The 18,158-nt window shown below is 44.7% G+C and overlaps 1 protein-coding gene across 5 annotated transcripts in view; it reads left to right on the top strand.

The window, feature by feature from the left end:
- Nucleotides 1-18,158, top strand: part of gas2a (growth arrest-specific 2a) — a 271,414-nt gene that overhangs the window by 180,725 nt on the left and 72,531 nt on the right. For all 5 annotated transcript variants that reach the window (XM_086008134.1, XM_086008135.1, XM_086008138.1 and 2 more), the window contains one exon: nt 5,859-5,966. In XM_086008134.1, coding sequence (XP_085864260.1) covers nt 5,859-5,966 — 108 coding nt within the window. The remainder of the gene's footprint in view (nt 1-5,858; nt 5,967-18,158) is intronic.

Here is an 18,158-nt window from a genome sequence, read left to right as displayed (position 1 = left end):
CCGCTTCACCAAGGAGATGGCAGACTGCCTCGTGCAGCCAGACCTTGAGCCTCAGATCATGAGTACCACGGCTCTCTCAGTGGCAGTCAAAGTCACTGCCGCCCTCAATTTCTATGCTAGCGGATCCTTCCAGTCTGCAGCAGGAGACATATCTAACATCTCGCAGTTCGCCATCCATTGCTGCATCTGGGAGGTCACAGATGCTCTCTACAGAAGGAGAAAGGACCACATTTCCTTCCCCATCACCAGAGAGAAGCAGGACGAGTGTGCATGTGGCTTTGCCAGGATAGCGGGCTTCCCCCTGGTGCAGGGCACCATTGACTGCACCCATGTCGCTTTGCGGGCACTTCATAACAATCCTGAGGTGTTCTGTAACCGCAAAGGCTACCACTCACTTAATGTCCAGTTGGTGTGCGACCACATACAGTGAATCCTCACCGACAATGCACACTATCCTGGCAGCAGCCACGATGCCTTCATCCTGCTCGCAGTTGGCTGGTCGGAGACAAGAGCTGTCCGATCTCCACTGGGCTCATTACTCCCCTCCGCAACCCCAACACTCCTGCCCAGCACTCATATAATGAGAGCAATGTTGCCACCAGGAACATCATCGAGCAGACCATCGGAGTGCTCAAACAATGGTTCCACTGCCTTGACCGCTTGGGAGGAGCCCTCCATCACTCAGCTGAGCGGGTGTCCCTTTTTGTCGTGGTGTGCTGCATGCTGCACAGCTTGGCCATCATGAGGGCCCGGCCATTGCCACCAGGCATAGCGGGACCACCTCAGGAGGAGGAAGAGGGAGAGGAGGAGGAGGAGGAGGAGGAGGAGGAGGAGGAACAGCAGCGAGGAAGGAGGCAGCTACTCAATCAGCCTTCTGGAAGGGCGGTCCATGACTGCCTCATTAGACTGCAGTTCCAATAAATTCTACACCCCCATCCCGGTTGCTCACCACATCCCATCATTCCACCCATTTCGAATATCATATCACAGCGCAAAGCTGAAATGAGAGACAGCACAAATTCTGCAGAATTCCATTAATACATTTATCAACATTCAGTAAACATATAAACAACAACAATATTAACTAATGACCCTTGTGCAAACCCTTACTTCCCCTCTTTACAAAACCTTTTCCTAATCTACTGCTCCTACGTAGTCTGTCCCCAGTGGCTGCAGCAGGGCTGGTGGAAGGCTGCCGAGTGTCGGTGCCAGAGACTACAGATGGCTTTGCAGGACACCCTCGAGCAGCTCTGAGCCTGGAAGGTCTGGCTGTACACTGCACCACCTCAGGCTGGGCAGCGGCAGTCTGGTCTGGCTGGATGACAGGCAGCGACAAGGGCAGTGGCGGAGTGGCAGTGGTGGGAGCAGGAATGCTGTCATCCTGAGAGAGGACAGCAGGTTCCTACTCGACTGACACACTGCCAGTCCCCCGGGGCAGCACCTCAGCATCCCTACCAATCTGCTGGAGCACAGATTGCTGGCCTGCTGTGACACTGTCAGATCCCCAGTGGACTGTGGTGGATCCAGCGATGATGGCAGCATTCAGAGCTTGCATGGCATCAAGCTGAGACTGCGTGAGAGCAGTCTGAGACTCAGTGGCAGCAACCATTGACTGCATTACAGCCCTAAGACATTGCGTGGCTTCTACCTGTGCTGCAAAGGATACTGGCACATCGCCCATGACACGCGGCATGAGGTCTGGGTTCCCACAGACTGCCAAGGATGGGCTCCATGGTGTGCACAGAGCGCTGTACAATGTTGGAGGCGGACTCCTCCATGTTCCTTACCATTGCCAACAGACTCTTGGGCACCCTTGCCATTGCACCTATTATCTCGGTGTGCATGCCCATCACCCTTCTTGTGAATGCCTCCCCATCGAGGTCCTCATCTGAGTCATGTGCAGCAGAACTCTCATGCAAACTCGCCCTTGGAGAGCTGGCTCCCGAGCTACCCGTTCCCCCTGGCCTTGCTGCAGCCTGCTCGTCCCCGGTGCATCACCCAGTGCAGACCCCTCTACTAAACATGCCTCTAAAGATCACGTAGTCCCAGTATCTGAGGTGGTGCCTGCGGGTGAGACATCCAGTGACACGGTGCTTTCTACCTCCTCCTTTTCTCCCGCCTCACTCGCACTGGGAGGCTCAGGGACAGGCTGGTCAGCTGGTTGTTGATTACCTGAAAGCATAAAGGCACAAGACTCGCGTTAAGGTGAGGCAAGGGGGCAGGAAGGGAGCAAGGAATACAGACAGTATAATAAGCTGAAAAGTGGGAAAGTCTTGTGGTGTGAGGGGGAAGTTGGATGAGAGAAGGAGAGGGGATGAACATACCGTTGTTGTCCCCAACGGGGTTGACGTTGACATCGCCGATGGCCACAGCGCCCACCACCTGGCGCCCAATGACTCTCAACACTCACTCCTCCAGGTCTGTAAGCTGTTTGATGTCCGCTTCACCCCCGCCTCTTTGTTCCTGCTCCCTCCTATTGTGGTCCAGCTTGGCCTGCAAGAGAAAGGAAAGTGTGTGAGTGAGTGTGCAGCTACGTGTTCGGGAGATGAGCCTGCCATAGTTGAATAGCTGTGATTGTAGGCAAGGCGTGAGATGTAGATGTGAGTTTGAGTAGGTGGAGATGCTTGGTGGGTGAGTGGTGGGGGTGTGGTGGTTTGTGCAGTGTGTACAGACTGATGTTCCCTGACCACCCGAGTGAGGTCATTGAATTTTGTACGGCACTGTGAGGGTCCTGAGGACCACACTGCTGGCCGAGACGTCTGGGCCACTTCCCTCCACATTGCCCTGAAGACCTGGGGCAATGGCCTCCTGCCAGTGGCCGGGAACAGCACTGCCCTCCTTCCCTCGACTGCCGCGACCAATGCCTCCAATGCCTGGTGGCTGAAATGGCAAGCTCTCTCCCTGGGACTGGGATCAGCCATGAGGACAAGAGGTGTAGCTGTTGAGTTGCTTGGAGGTCGCGTTCAGAGCCAACAATGTTGAGAATGAGGTTGTGCAGAATGAATGAACCTCCCCTTTAAGAACTGGAAGGAGCCAGTGTGAATGATGAGTCCTGATTAGAGTGCACCTGAAATTAGTTATCGTCTTGCGGGTAGTACCACGCTCTCTGTGTGTAGTGCCCTAAGTTCGGTGATTAGCGCTTGATTTAGCGCTCCAGTTCTTTCTTGGAGCGCTAACAATCAATTTAGTGGGAGTTCAGAAGGATTAGTGCCTTGCGCTAATTAAGAACATAAGAAATAAGAGCAGGAGTAGGCCATACGGCCCCTCGAGCCTGCTCCGCCATTCAATAAGATCATGGCTGATCATTGACCTCAACTCCACTTTCCCGTCCGATCTCCATATTCCTTGATTCACCTAGAGTCCAAAAATCTATCTATCTCAGCCTTGAATATACTGAAAGACTCCGCATTCACAGCTCTCTGGGGCAGAGAATTCCAAAGATTCACAACCTTCTGAGTGAAGAAATTCCTCCTCATCTCAGTCTTAAATGGCCTACCCCTTACCCTGAGACTATGCCCCCTAGTTCTAGACACTCCAGCCAGGGGAAACAATCTCTCAGTATCTACCCTGTCAATTCCCTTCAGAATCTTGTATGAGATCACCTCGCATTCTTATAAACTCCAGAGAGTCTGCAACTTTTTTAATTTTAGCGCCCCAACTGGGGCAATACCGAATTTCTAGCCCCCAGTATTCACTTTAATGGAAAGATTTTACATTCCTGACACAAACAAAAAACAGCCATGTGGCACAAGCCTGCAGATTGCGCAAATGCCTTTGAAACCACGTACATATAGTCAATGGAGAATGACAAATTCTCCAGGAACCAAGCTGTCATATAATTGTCTGATTTTAGCATGTGGCTTGCAAAATTGTCTTGTATTGGTTGGATTATTCGCGAAGCATTAGTACTGGAAAATTAGATGATGTAACTCAACAATGCATTCCAATTAAATGCTTAATTAGGTGACAGAATCAAATGCCAGAAAATGATGACTGAGCTGTGTGATTTTTGGAATGCATTGCTTCCTCTGTTATCGACTTAAAGGCTCAAAATTCATTTGCTTCCATATTGCTTAGCTTGAAGCCAAATAGGACATCAAAATCCAGAGTTGATGTTGGAATGTTTAAAATTAGCTCATAGTTCAGGGTCAGTTAACATAGTAAAATACAAAAAGCTACAAAATAGTTTACATGTGTAGAAGGGTTACTTCAAGAAGTAAATAGAATTGGATGCTAAAATCCCTTAAAAACAATTGAATTGAAATGTTAGCAACTTCTTGAAAATTACTCCAATGTGACATAACTTACAGGCGTGTCCTCATAAATCAAGATCCCCAGTTGCTCAGTGGCTACATGTTTCATATGGTTTACGTTGTGTTAGCTGATCTCAAGCAGGAAGGGGCGGAAGCTCCATGGCTGGTCAGAACATCACTGAACTAAATTTTGAAAAAACTGGCAAATATTCCTACCTTTGATTACTGTTGAGTGACTTCCTACTGGATATGCACACTTGTGAGTGTTGGGTGACGACAGTCAAACTGGGCAAGGAACCTTTAAAAAATACTCACGTCAGTGGAACATGTGGTATGCATAAACTCAGATTTTTTTCTAGTGAAATCCTTCCTAACAAAAATGGGAGAACTGCTTTTCCTCTGTAACTAGCAACCCAGTAGTGAAATCACAGGAATGTATAGCTTTAAAATGTGTGATTACTGAGATTGTAATTTTGTTTGCAAATTGTTAATTATGGATAAATAGAGTCACTAAAAGAGAAATTTCACTCCATGTATCTGCAGGGTACTTGGACCAGATACATTATACCTCAGAATTATCGAGGAAATGAATAAAGCAATAGGCAAGATCTGGTTAATATTTTGCAACTTTAAAAGAACCAGTATGGGCTGTATATACTGGAGAAGGGGTGAAGAGTGAAGGTGACTCCAAAATTCCAAATAAGCAGTGAACTACAGACCAGTTAGTCTGATATTTGGAGTTAAATATTAAAGAGCATTTTTCTGATATATTGGCCCTGAATTTGAGGTCTTTCATCTTTGAAAGCATGCGCTAAATCCTGAACTTGCGATCTGTCAAGTTCCGAATAGAAACGTGATCCGCTGTGACTTTCAAATTCTCATTGCTGGTGAAAAGTTGGGCTAATTGCCCACCAACTGCGCATCAGTTACGCTGGAAAATTTTATGGCTGGTGCAAACAGGCGCAGGAGCCTGTTTGCACAGTGTAAGGGGAAGGGGAAGGATGAGAAACTTGTATAATAATTAAAAAGGAACACGTAAAAGGAACACGTAAAAGAACCTTCCAGGCAGCTGTAAAGGCTTGGTTTGAGGGATGAGATTGTTTGAATTTTTTTTAATCTTGCCGAGTCTTCCAGTAAATAACTGTACTTGTTCCAAAGTATTCCCTGTGCATTTTAAAGCCAAGTACTGTACTTGTCAAATAAATATAATTAGTATCACACCGTTTAATTTACAAGTGCTTTGATGTTGAGTTGAAATGTTTCCTGATTAGCTAGTGAAAGGAACACTGCCCCACGTGATCCCAGGTACACTTATGCACAAAGTTGCCCCCCTGGGATCCGTGGGCCGCTACTCTGCGCACAATTCTGCAGCGTTTCAAAGCAAGTTTTCACTTGAGGCTTCGCATGAGGTAAGTGTGGATTTTGTTCGGAGGTTGGCGGCGTACTCCTTAGCTATGCCACCCACTGCAATTTCAGGGCCATTTATTTGTAGAGGACAAGAAAGGATTTTTTTTTTAAGTGCTTGAGGTTTTTATGACTCATTGTTAGGGGAAACTATTGCCTCAATAAGATATGAATTTTGATATTTTTATGCTCCTTTTGTAGGTGAAACAAATTTCAGAAGATCCCCCCTGCAAGTGTCCACACAAGTTTTCGGTGGAGCGTCTTTCCCAAGGGCGATATCGTGTTGGAGAAAAAATCCTATTCATTCGGGTAAAAGATTTTGAAAGATTTTTGTATAAAAAGACCCATTTAATATGTGTATACACATCCTGCGTATGTATGTGTGTATTTGTGAGGAAAAAGCAGACAGTGTTAGGGAAAACAACATATTTTCAGTTTGCAATGAATGATGGCTAGAATCACTGGTCTAATTCAGATTTACTTATTAAAATAGGCCACTGCAAGGGACTGGATGATGCAGTAGGGTAGGTACTGCCTTTTTACCTCTGGGGGCTTGGTTCAAATCCAGCTCAGATTTGAGAGATTCAAATCTCCTTTACTTGATGGTTGCAAAGGGCTACACGTGAAATAAGTCTTGCCATACTCAAACCAGTTCCTAGTACAAGCTACCCCTAATTTGGCACTCTGTTACCTCACTCAAAGAAGTCACAGGATAGTAGGTGTGCAAAATGGAATAATGCTACATTGATGCAGTAGGAAGTGGTCTTGTGAGGTTGAATTTTAAAATGTTACTATGATTGCAATGAGCTTTACTTGCCATCTAACCGCGCAATGCTTAATCTGGGCATGCATGATGTAGACTGTGGGTATCTGAAATGGAAGTTGTCCTGTTCCCTAGTGCTGTCATCCTTCACCGTAATGAAGAAGAAAATCACAAACTAAAAGATTATTTAAAAATATAGATCATGACTGCAGTGTGTTTGTGAGACAGCATTTCAGGTTGAATCCATTGAAAACAGCGTCAATAGTCACTACTGCTTTGTCCCTGTTTTTATTAGCCATGTTTTTCTGCATTTGAAGCCATCAGTTAGTAAAAGTAAAACTGTTTGCAGTATTTGAAAAATCAATGTGATATTACTTCAACCAATCATGCAGGTGCAGAATAGGGACAAAAGAAATAGAAAATTGGGCGAGCATGCTTCAGCATGTTTTGTTTCCAATTCCTTTGCCTACAGTTTTCCTGATGGCTACATTTTGTTTGCCTGGAGCGCTAGCCATTTCCTGGATTTTGCACTGGGATTGTGCTTTTCCCTTCAAAGCCCATGTTGCATGTATGCCTGCGTGGGAGAGCGTATGGAGGAAGTACTATCTCTGAGTTTCACCTTGCCTTATTCTCTTGTATGCAAGAAGTAAAGAAAAGAAAGAACTTGTTTTATATAGTGCCTTTCACATCCTAAAGGCATCCCAAAGCCAATTAAGTATTTTTGTAGTGCAGTCACTGTTGTAATGTAGGAAATGCAGCAGCCAACTTGCGCATAGCAATGGACAAATGAGCAGATAATCTATTTTTGTTAGTGTTGGTTAAGAGGTAATATTTTTGGCCAGGACACTAGGGGAATGTGACAGCTTGAAGGTAGGATCCAGATTTTTTTTAAATTTTAACCCCTCCTCAATGTTCCCTGTAATTCTTTGGGGGGTACGCGGCCTCTTTAACGGGCTGCGCGGACCACTCACATTTCCGCACATGCGCGGTTTTTCCATTCAAATGCCGGCGACCGGCCTACACAGGACCTCCCAGACAGCTGCGTGGCCATGCAGCTTAACGGGAACATTGAACCTCGCCCGACCCTTTCCTGCCTATCGGGAGGGGTTAAAATCGAGGCTTTCAAGTGCAGTAATATAATTATGTAGGTAAATGTGACAGCCATTTTGCACACATCAAGGTCCTACAAACAGAATGACCATTCATTGTGGTTTTTTTTTGGTGTGGTGATTGAGGGAGGAATGTTTGCTAGGACATCAGAAGCTCTCTCTACTGTTTGCATAGTGCCATGGGAAGCTTTAATATCTACCTGCACCACCAGACATGAACTTAGCTTAATGTCTCATCTAAGGAATGGGACCTCCATCAGATGGAGGAAAGAGAGTAGAGTTTTTGGCCAAGGATATTATTAAAATGCTGGCTGATCAGAAAAAAACAGTAGGTTAGGTAGAGGTATATGAAAAGATCCCAAAAACAGCTAACAGTGCTGGAATAAGACCTCACCAAGACTGAGAAAAGACTGAAAGAGGCTTAACTGCTTATCTACACAGGATGTTGAGGTAGGTATCCAAAAATTCATTATCATCATTCTTTTTAAACATAGAAGATATTACACTATGCAAAGCTTTAGTTTCAGGATCCCTTTAGGGATTGAAAATCTCTTTACTGGCTTCAAACAGCAGAGGCAAATACCACTCATTAACAATGGCAAGTTATTGGTATTTCTTTTAAATAGCCACAGATCAATTTGTTCTTTAGTTCATTTTGTTACCCTTTTTGCAAACGATACAAGAAAGATCTTTACAATAAAACTTTTTTTTTAATTGCCAGCCAAAGTACTTACTCAAAATATTTCCATAGCAACCACTAGCCAGCTTTGAACACTCATGACAACAATTGACTTTATTATATTTTTAAATGTATTTTTGTTTTAAATCACTGGTGTTACTGAATTTCAGACTCACATATCAGTCACAATTGATTATAACTTCCATTCTCCTTAATGAGCAGTTAAGTAGATAAAGCTGATTTATATAGCATCAGCTGAAACTTTTTGCAGCTTTGTAGAAATGCAAAGATGTGACATGAGGTTGCGCAAATGATTTTGGTAAATTTGAATTCTATTCTGCACGGCTTAATTGTTTCTATTAGTTTTGCAAATGCTGATCCACAAGAAGCAGCTGAATTTGTCATTTACTTTGACAGTAAGTGGAACCTGATGATTTAATAATCTGGCAACAACCAAGATTCAGTTATATTAAAAAAAAACCTTTTCCCTGCAGGGAGTAGCACAATTCTGCCAATCTTAGTCATATCAATATCAAACTGAAACACCTTGTACATAATTTATAACAGAAAGAGATTGAAGTCTTTTCAGCTTTTTTAGTAAGATAGCAATATCTTTTAATCTTGGTTTTCCAGATTCTTTTTGTGTCTGGGATAACACAGACATGACTCATGATGAGTCAGCAGTGCAAATACCAGTGGGGTGCTTAAAGGAATGGTAAAACTATCAAAAGTTAATGTATGTAACATTCACTCTGATATAGCATAGCTTTGCTAAAACTGTTTTTCTTGTTACAAACTCAAGTTCAGAGCCCCAGACGAGTAATGTTTCATTGTTCTCCTGAAGAAGATTGCTGCCAAAACTCGAATGAATCACAGTTTTGATAATATATATTTAAATCAAAATAAAAGTACATTATCCTTTTCTGAATTTCTCAAATTGCTTCAGTCTGATTTTTGTTTCTTCCCAAGTTAAATTAATTTTATTCGCAGTAATCTGTATACTGTTGATGCCCAAATGCAAAGAAGTTACTGATTGCTGGCTCGAATATGACATAACAATTTGCAGGTTCATCTGCTTTTCCAGTTTTGTGTTCTACCCCATCTTTTTTTAATATTCATTCTCAGGATTGTTCACAAGGCCGCAATTTATTTTCCATCCCTAGTTTCCCTTGAGAAGGTGGTGCTGGGCCATCTTCTTGAATAGCTGCAGTACGTGTGGTGAGGTACTCCCACAGTGCTGTTCGGTAGCGTGTTTCAGGATTTTGACTCAGCGACAATGAAAGAACAGTAATATATGTTCAAGTCAGGATAGTGTGTGACTTGGAGGGGAAATTGAAGGTGATGGTGTTCCCATGCACCTGCTGCTCTTGTCCTTCTAAGTGGTGAAAGTCATGGGTTTGGAAGGTTCTGCCGAAAAAGCCTTGGTAACTTGCTGCAGTGCATCCAGTAGATAGTACACACTGCAGCTGCAGTACACTGTGGAGGTAGTGGATGCTTAAGCTAGTGGATGGGATTACCAATCATGCGGATTGCTTTGTCCTGGATGGTGTCGAGCTTCTTGAGTCTTGTTGCAACTGCACTAATCCTGGTAAGTGGAGAGTATTCCTCCTTAGCATTTAACCTTTGTCACTCCGTCCTGACTCGTAGCTCATTCGTAGACTACACATTTTTTCATGGGGGACATTTGTTACACAGGGTCCTTGAAGTCAGGGAGACCCTGTGAAATTCATTCATTAATTTTAATTTATTCTATCTACATTTATTTTAGGAGCCATTAATAAATTTCACAGGTTCTTTCTGATTTTCTAGAACTTCACGGGCTTTATGCAACAAATGAAGCCTGTGAAAATGTTCAGCCTTACTCATTCAGTATCAAAAACAAGATGCTTCACTACTTATATTAGAACATGACATCTGTTTTCCTATTTAAGCTATAGGCTGCTCCTACATAGTGGCTTCCACCTGATTTATCATCTTTGTTGCCTGGTAATTGGCAGAAGAAAATATAAGAAAAAGTAGAATCATAGAATCTTCTTCTTCTCCTTCCTTCTTCCTAGGCAGTCCCTCGGAACCGAGGATAACTTGCTTCCACATTAAAAATGAGTTCGCAGGTGACTGATGAGTCCAATGCAGGACCTACAGTCTCTGTCACAGGTGGGGCAGATGGTGGTTGAAGGGGCGGGCGGGTGGGGTGCTTGGGTTGACATGCGCTCCTTGCGCTGCCTGCGCTTGGCTTCTGCTTCTCCTGGCGAAGAGACTCGAGGTGTTCGGCACCTTCCCGGATACTTCTCCTCCACTTTGTGCGGTCTTGGGCCAGGGATTCCCAGGTGTCAGTGGGGATGTTACACTTTTTCAAAGAGGTTTTGAGGGTGTCCTTGAAGCGTTTCCTCTGCCCACCCGGGGCTCTCTTGCCGTGCCGGAGCTCCGAGTAGAGCGCTTGTTTTGGGAGTCTCGTATCGGGCATGCGGACAATGTGATCCGTCCATTGGAGCTGATTGTGTGTGGTCAAAGCTTCGATGCTAGGGATGTTGGCCTGAGTGAGAACATGTTGGTGCGCCTATCCTGCCAGTAGATTTGCAGGATCTTGCGGAGGCAGCATTGGTGGTACCTCTCCAGTGCTTTGAGGTGCCTGCTGTACGTGGTCCATGTCTCTGAGACATACAGCAGGGCGGGTATCACTGCTGCTCTGTAGACCATGAGCTTAGTGCCAGGTTTGAGGTCCTGGTCTTCAAACACTCTCTTATAGCATAGAAGGAGACCAAACAGCCAATCATGCCTGTGCCGACTCTTTGAAAGAGCTGTCCAATTTAGTCCCACCCCAGCTTTTTCCCCATAAACTTGCAAATTAGTCCTCTTTTAGTACATTCCCAATTGCCTTTTGAAAGTTCCTGTGGAAGCTGATTCTATCACCCTTTCAGGTAGTGCATTCCAGAGCTTAACAACCCCACTGTGTGAAAAAAATTCTCCTCATTTCCCCTCTAGTTCTTTTGCCAATTATTTTAAATCTCTGACCTCTGGATGCCAAGTCAGAGGTAACAGTTTCTCCCTACTTGTTGTATCAAACCCCTTCATAATTTTGAATATCGCTGTTAGGTCTCCCCTTAACCTTCTCTGCTCTAATGAGAACAATCCCAGCTTCTCCAATCTCTCCACGTAACTGAAGTCCCTCATCCCTGGTATCATTCTGGTAAACCTCCTCTGTATCCTCTCTAGGGCCTTGACATCCTTCCTAAAGTGTGGTGCCCAAAATTGTACACAATACTCCAGCTGAGGCCTAACCACAGATTTGTAAAGGTGTGAGTTCCTTGTTTTTGTATTCAATGCCACTATTTACAAAACCAAGTATCCCATATGCTTTTTAAACTGCCTTATCAACTTTCCCTGCCACCTTCAAAGATTTGTGATTATGCAGCCTCAGGCTCCAATGCTATTGCACCACTCTCAAAATAGTACCATTTAGATTATACTGACTCCCCGTATTTCTGCCAAAGTGCATCACTTCACACTTACCTGCATTAAATTGCATCTGCCACCTGTCTGCCCATTTCACCAGTCTGTCTATGTCCTCCTGACATCTGCTACCATCATGCTCACTATTTACTACATTGTCAAGTTTTGTATCATCTGCAAACTTCAAAATTGTACTCCCAATACCCAAATCCAGGTCATTTGTAACAACAAGAAAAGCAATTATCTTAATACCAACCCCTGGGGGACCCCACTGCATACTTATCTCCAGTCAATAAACATCCGTTCACCACTACTCTCTGCTTCCTATTCCATAGCCAATTACATACCTAACTTACCACTGCCCTTTTAATGCCATGTGTTTCTATTTTCTGAATAAGTCTGTTATGTGGTACTTTATCAAATGCATTTTGAAAGTCCATATATACAACATCTACTTCATTGCTTTCATCAACCCTCTCTGTTACTTCATCAAAGAACTCAATCAGGTTATTCAGACACAATTTGCCTTTAACAAATCCGTGCTAGCTGTCCCTTATTAACCCATGCTTCTCTAAGTGAGAATTAATTTTGTCCTTAACAATAGTCTCTGGTAGTTTTCCCACCACTGATTGGCCTGTAGTTACCAGGTTTATTCCTCCCCCCTTTTTTGAACAGGGGTGTAACATTTACACATTGGTCCCACAAGGAAAGTTTAGGCCCCTGCTCCCCTGACCGTGAGGCCCTCCCGAACCCCCTTGCATCCACTTACCTGAGTGACGGGGACTGTTCCTTCGAGCCACGGCGGTGGCCTCTTGCCACCTGACATTGCCCTCCTGCTGCTGTCAAATACTTCTATCATATTGTAAGATGTCGTTTGTGTCTGTATTTTGCAAATTAATGTGACTTTGAAAAAATAAAGCCCTTAAGATTACACTGTGGGATATTAGCATATGAATTCTCAAAGTACTTGTCTGAAATTCTTCTCTTTGCTACTTAAGTGGCGATGTTTAACAACAATGGGTTAATGTTTCCACTAAAATAGCGGAGAGAGTAATAATGTCATATAAATGAGCTAAGTGCTCAAACGCTAGTGTCTCACAATGTCATTTCAGAGTCATAGCTAAATTTGAAATAAAAACAGAGATTAACAATAGCACTTGGGCCACAACCTCTCTGACTTATTATTCTCTGGCTGAGCCAATAAGAAGTGTACAAATAAAATAACTAATTCCTGATAAATTTTCCAAAGAGAGAAATTCCCCAACTAATGCTTTAACATTAATCAAAGTTGCCAGCCTGCCTTCGAGTCAACCACCAAAGTCAGCTGCCAGTGTTTAGATGATAGAGTAGAGAGAGTTATACAGCACAGAAAGAAGCCCTTCGGCCCATCACGTCCGCGCTGGCCATCAAGCCCTGTCTAATCTAATCCCATTTTCCAGTATTTGGTCCATAGCCTTGTATGCTATGGCATTTCACGTGCTCATCCAAATGCTTCTTGAATATTGTGAGGGTTCCTGCCTCTACCACCCTTTCAGGCAGTGAGTTCCAGACCCCCACCACCCTCTGGGTGAAGAAAGTTCATCCTCAAATCCCCTCTAAACCTCCTGCCCCTTACCTTGAATCTATGCAAGATGGCACCTCCGACAGTGCAGCACTCCATCAGTACCACACTGGAGTGTCAGCATAGCTATATGTGCTCAAGTCCCTGGAGTGGGACTTGAACCCACAACCTTCTGACTGTGATGTTTCAAAGTTGAACAGAAAAGACTACCTAGATGTCTCAATGGACATCTTAAATCAGATAAACTGATTTTTTTTTTTTTAATTTTTGTTACTTATGCAATAACTCTGTAAAGATAAGTAAAAATAACACTTGAGCTTTAAAGTAACTTCAAATTCATATTTTTGCCTTTATTTTTCTCTTTCTCATTTGTCTGTCTGGCAATACTGTTCCCTTTTATACATCTCCATGTCTCCATCAATGATGATCATGAATGGAAAAGAGTAGGCATGATTCCAGGAGTTCACATTTTTCTAAATCAACTTTTCCTCCTGTTAGGATGGAGTCAACACAGAAGCCCAGCCAAGAACTGACAAAGCTCATCCAAGTGATGCAAGTCAGCTTGAGTGGCAGGGTGCTCTGGGACGAGTGACCTTACAGCTGCACGTTGAATACTCCTATTACTTACATTAGCAGATTTTAATCCAGAATTCTATTAATAATTGACCATTTCTACAGTCTAGTCAAAACAAAGGTCACTAAATGGTACATTTAACTTCCTTCTGTTCCCACCACTTAGAGATTGTATACATTATGGGCCTGATATTTTCAGGGAGACGTGGCGGGAGCAGGGAGCACAGTTGAGGGGGAGAAACCTGGAAATCCTGAATGTAACAGCAGGACCTCATTATCATTTTTTTGTTTCATTTCCTGCCCGGAAATTGGCCAGGTTGACAGGCTGGCTGGCTGCCGGGTGGGAAAGCCAGCAGTAGATCCGCAGCTGGGACCCTTGAGGACACTCCCTGGCAATCAGAAAAGATCTACTAGATTTACTAGAATGGTTCCAGCGATGAGGGATTACTGTTACGTGGATAGACTGGAGAAGCTGGGATTGTTCTCCTTAGAGCAAAGAAGGCTAAGTGGACCTTTGATGGAGGTGTTTAAAATCATGAAGGGTTTAGCTAGAGTAAATAAATAGAAATTGTTTCCAATGGCTGAAGGGTCGATAACCAGAGGGCACAGATTTAAAGTGATTGGCAAAAGAATCAGAGGCGAAAAGAGAAAAAACTTGTTTACGCAACGAGTGGTTAGGATTTGGAATGCACTACCTGATAGGGTGGTGGATACCGATTCAATAGCAGCCTTCAAAAGGGAATTGGGTAAAAATACTTGAAGGAGAAATAATTGCAGGGATATGGGGAAAGAGTGGGACTAACAGGATTGCTCTTCGAAAGAGCAGGCACAGACTCTCTGGGCTGAATGACCTCCTTCTGTGCTGTACTATTCTATGATTGGGACTTGGTGGAGGGGGCCCGGAACGTGGAAATCGGGAGGGAGGGAGGCAAAGATCGGGGCTTGGTGGAAGGGGGTTTGTAGCACGGAAATCGGGAGGGAGGGAGGCAAAGATTGGAGCTTGATGGCGGGAACTCGGAGCACGGTAATTAGAAGGGAGACACAGATCGGGGCTTGGTGGGGTCGCTTGGAGCATGGAAATCGGGAGGGAGGCAAAGATCGGGGCTTGGTGGCGGGGAGTCGGCCGATCGCAGCAGTGAGGAGAGACCGCAATCGGCAGAAGGTTTGTTTGTGGGGCCGGAGAGAGCACTGCTGCTCTTCCTGGCTCACAATAATAATTGTTATAAAAGGCACCTACCTGCTTAATCCGGCTGCTCCCGTCTCCATTTAGAGCCCTGGGAAGCTTTGCCGGCTAGCGTTGAAATTAAACTCAGGCTCCCATTAGCAAGATTTAAATATTATAATGAAGTGTCCTGTCTCTCTCGAGAGGAACACCACGCAACTCACCGCCGTAAAAATGGTGGCAGGCATATTCGGTGGGTTGGGGTTGTGTTTTGCGATTTTCCTGTCAATTGAGCATCAATGGCAATAGCACTAACATTCAACAAAGCAGAAGCTGTTAAAGTAACCTTGGTGAGTTAGAATCATAGAATCATAGAATGAAACAGGACAGAAGGAAGCGATTCAGCCCATCATGCCTGTGCTGGCTCTTTGAAAGAGCTATCCAATTAGTCCCATTCCCCTCTCTTTCCTCATAGCTCTGTAATTTTTTTCCCATCAAGCATTTACCCAATTTCCTTTTGAAAGGTACTGTTGAATCTGTTTCCACCACCCTTTCAGGCAGTGCATTCCAGATCACAACAACACACAGCATGAAAAAAAATTCCTCATATACTTTTGCCAGGCACCTTAAATCTGTGTCCTCTGGTTACCGACCCTTCTGCCACTGGAAACAGCTCTTCTCCTAGTTACTCCATCAAAACCATTCATGATTTTGAACACCTCCATCAAATCTACTCTTAACCTTTTCTCCTCTAAGGGGAAAAGCTCCAGCTTCTCCAGTCTCTCCTCATAACTGAAGTCCCTCATCCCTGGTACCATTCCAGTAAATCTCTTCTGTGCCCTCTCTAAGGCCTGCACATCCTTTCTAAAGTGTGGTGCTTAGAATTGAACTCAGTACTCCAGCTGAGGCCTAACTAGTGTTTTATAAAGGTTTAGCATAAACTTACTTCTGTATTCCTCTATTAATAAAGCCAAGGATCCCATATGCTTTTTTAATGGCCTTCTCAACTTGTCCTGCCAGCTTCAAAGATTTGTATACATACAACAACAGGTCTCTCTATTCCTGCACCCCCTTTCAAATTGTACCATTTAGTTTCTATTGCCTCTCCTCATTCTTCCTACCAAAATGTATCTTCTCTTCTTCTTCTTCTCCTTCTTCTTAGGCAGTCCCTCGGAACCGAGGATGACTTGCTTCCACACTAAAAATGAGTTCTCAGGTGACTGATGAGTCCAATGCGGGACCTAAAGTTTCTGTCACAGGTGGGGCAGACGGTGGTTGAAGGGGCGGGTGGGTGGGGTGCTTGGGTTGATGTGCGCTCCTTGCGCTGCCTGCGCTTGGCTTCTGCTTGCTCCCGGCAAAGAGACTCGAGGTGTTCGGCACCTTCCCGGATGCTTCTCCTCCACTTTGTGCGGTCTTTGGCCAGGGATTCCCAGGTGTCAGTGGGGATGTTACACTTTTTCAAGGAGGTTTTGAGGGTGTCCTTGAAGCGTTTCCTCTGCCCAACTGGGGCTTTCTTGCCGTGTCGGAGCTTCGAGTAGAGCGCTTGTTTTGGGAGTCTCGTATCGGGCATGCGGACGATGTGACCCGTCCATCGGAGCTGATCGAGCTTGGTCAAAGCTTTGATGCTGGGGATGTTGGCCTGAGCGAGAACACTGACGTTGGTGCGCCTATCCTGCCAATGGATTTCCAGGATCTTGCGGAGGCAGCGTTGGTGGTACCTCTCCAATACTTTGAGGTGCCTGCTGTACATGGTCCATGTCTCTGAGGCATACAGCAGGGCGGGTATCACTGCTGCCCTGTAGACCATGAGCTTAGTGCCGTGTTTGAGGTCCTGGTCTTCAAACACTCTCTTCCTCAGGCGACTGAAAGTTGCACTGGCACACTGAAGGCGGTGTTGGACTTCGTCATCAACATCTGCCCTTGTTGACAGTAGGCTCCTGAGGTATGGAAAGTGGTCCACGTTGTCCAAGGCCTTGTCGTGGATTTTGATAATCGGGGTGCAGTACTGTGTGGCAGGGACAGGTTGGTAGAAGACCTTTGTCTTACAGATGTTTAGTGTAAGGCCCATGCTCTCGTACGCTTCGGTGAAGGTGTTGATGATGGTTTGTAGTTCGACCTCCAAGTGAGCGCAGACGCAAGCATCGTCTGCATACTGTAATTCGACAGAGGATGGGACAACCTTGGATCTGGACTGGGGCAACGTAGGTTGAACAGTTTCCCGTTTGTTCTGTAAATTAGCTCCACTCCAGCAGGGAGCTTACTCACTTCTCGACGTTAAATTTCATCTGCCATGTGTCTGCCAATTTCACCAGCCTGTCTATGTCCTCCGGAAGTCTGTTATTATCCTCCACGTTGTTTACTACATTTTTGCGTTTCATGTCATCTGCAAACGTTGAAATTATGCCCTGTATACTCAAGTCCAGGTTATAAATATATATATCAAAAAGACCAGTTTCTGCTGTGCATCCTGTAAATAATGCATACTGCAGCCACAGTGCATCAGTGATGCAGGGGGTGGATATTGTGTCTAGTGGTGGGGACACTGACCAAGCAAGCTGCTCTGTCCTGGATGGTTTTGAGCTTCTTGAGTGTTTTTGCAGCTGCACCCATTGCACGAACATGGACCTTATGCTGCAGGCTTTGTAAGAGGAGGAAATAACCCAAGATTCACAGAGTACCCACCCTTTGCTTTGCCCTTGTAACTACAATGTTAATATGGCTGGTCTGGTTAGGTTAGTGGTACCCTAAAGGTGTTGATGGTGGGGAAATCTGCAATGGTGGTGCCTTTGAAGGTCACGTGGTGGTGATTGAGTTTTTTTCTTGTTGACTATAGTCATTGCTTGATATTTATATAGTACAAATGTTACCTGCAGGAGAGACTCTCTCAAAGCTTTCAGGATCTGGTGGGAATCTGCCGTCCCACTAATCAGTGACCATATAAAACTTTGGTCCAATATCAGTGACACGGCTGCGGATCAAGTTTAGTTAGTGTCACATGTAATTTTTGTTAACGGAGACCAGAAAGGCAAATGTTTATATAAAGAGTGATTGGAGTTGGATTGTCCACTTATCCCATTGGGCTTGCTCCCTGCTCGAGAGCCAGGCTGCAATGGCAGCTATGAATAATTATTTAAGTGAGCTTAAGCTGAAATTTCCAGTGGCTAGCTTTTCTGTAGCAAAACAGCACAAAATCTCAATTGCACC

Source organism: Somniosus microcephalus, chromosome 15 (assembly GCF_052327205.1).
Source record: "Somniosus microcephalus isolate GS21.2 chromosome 15, FLI_Smic_1.0, whole genome shotgun sequence".
NCBI lineage: Eukaryota > Metazoa > Chordata > Chondrichthyes > Squaliformes > Somniosidae > Somniosus > Somniosus microcephalus.
This window is presented reverse-complemented; position numbering and strand designations above follow the sequence as displayed.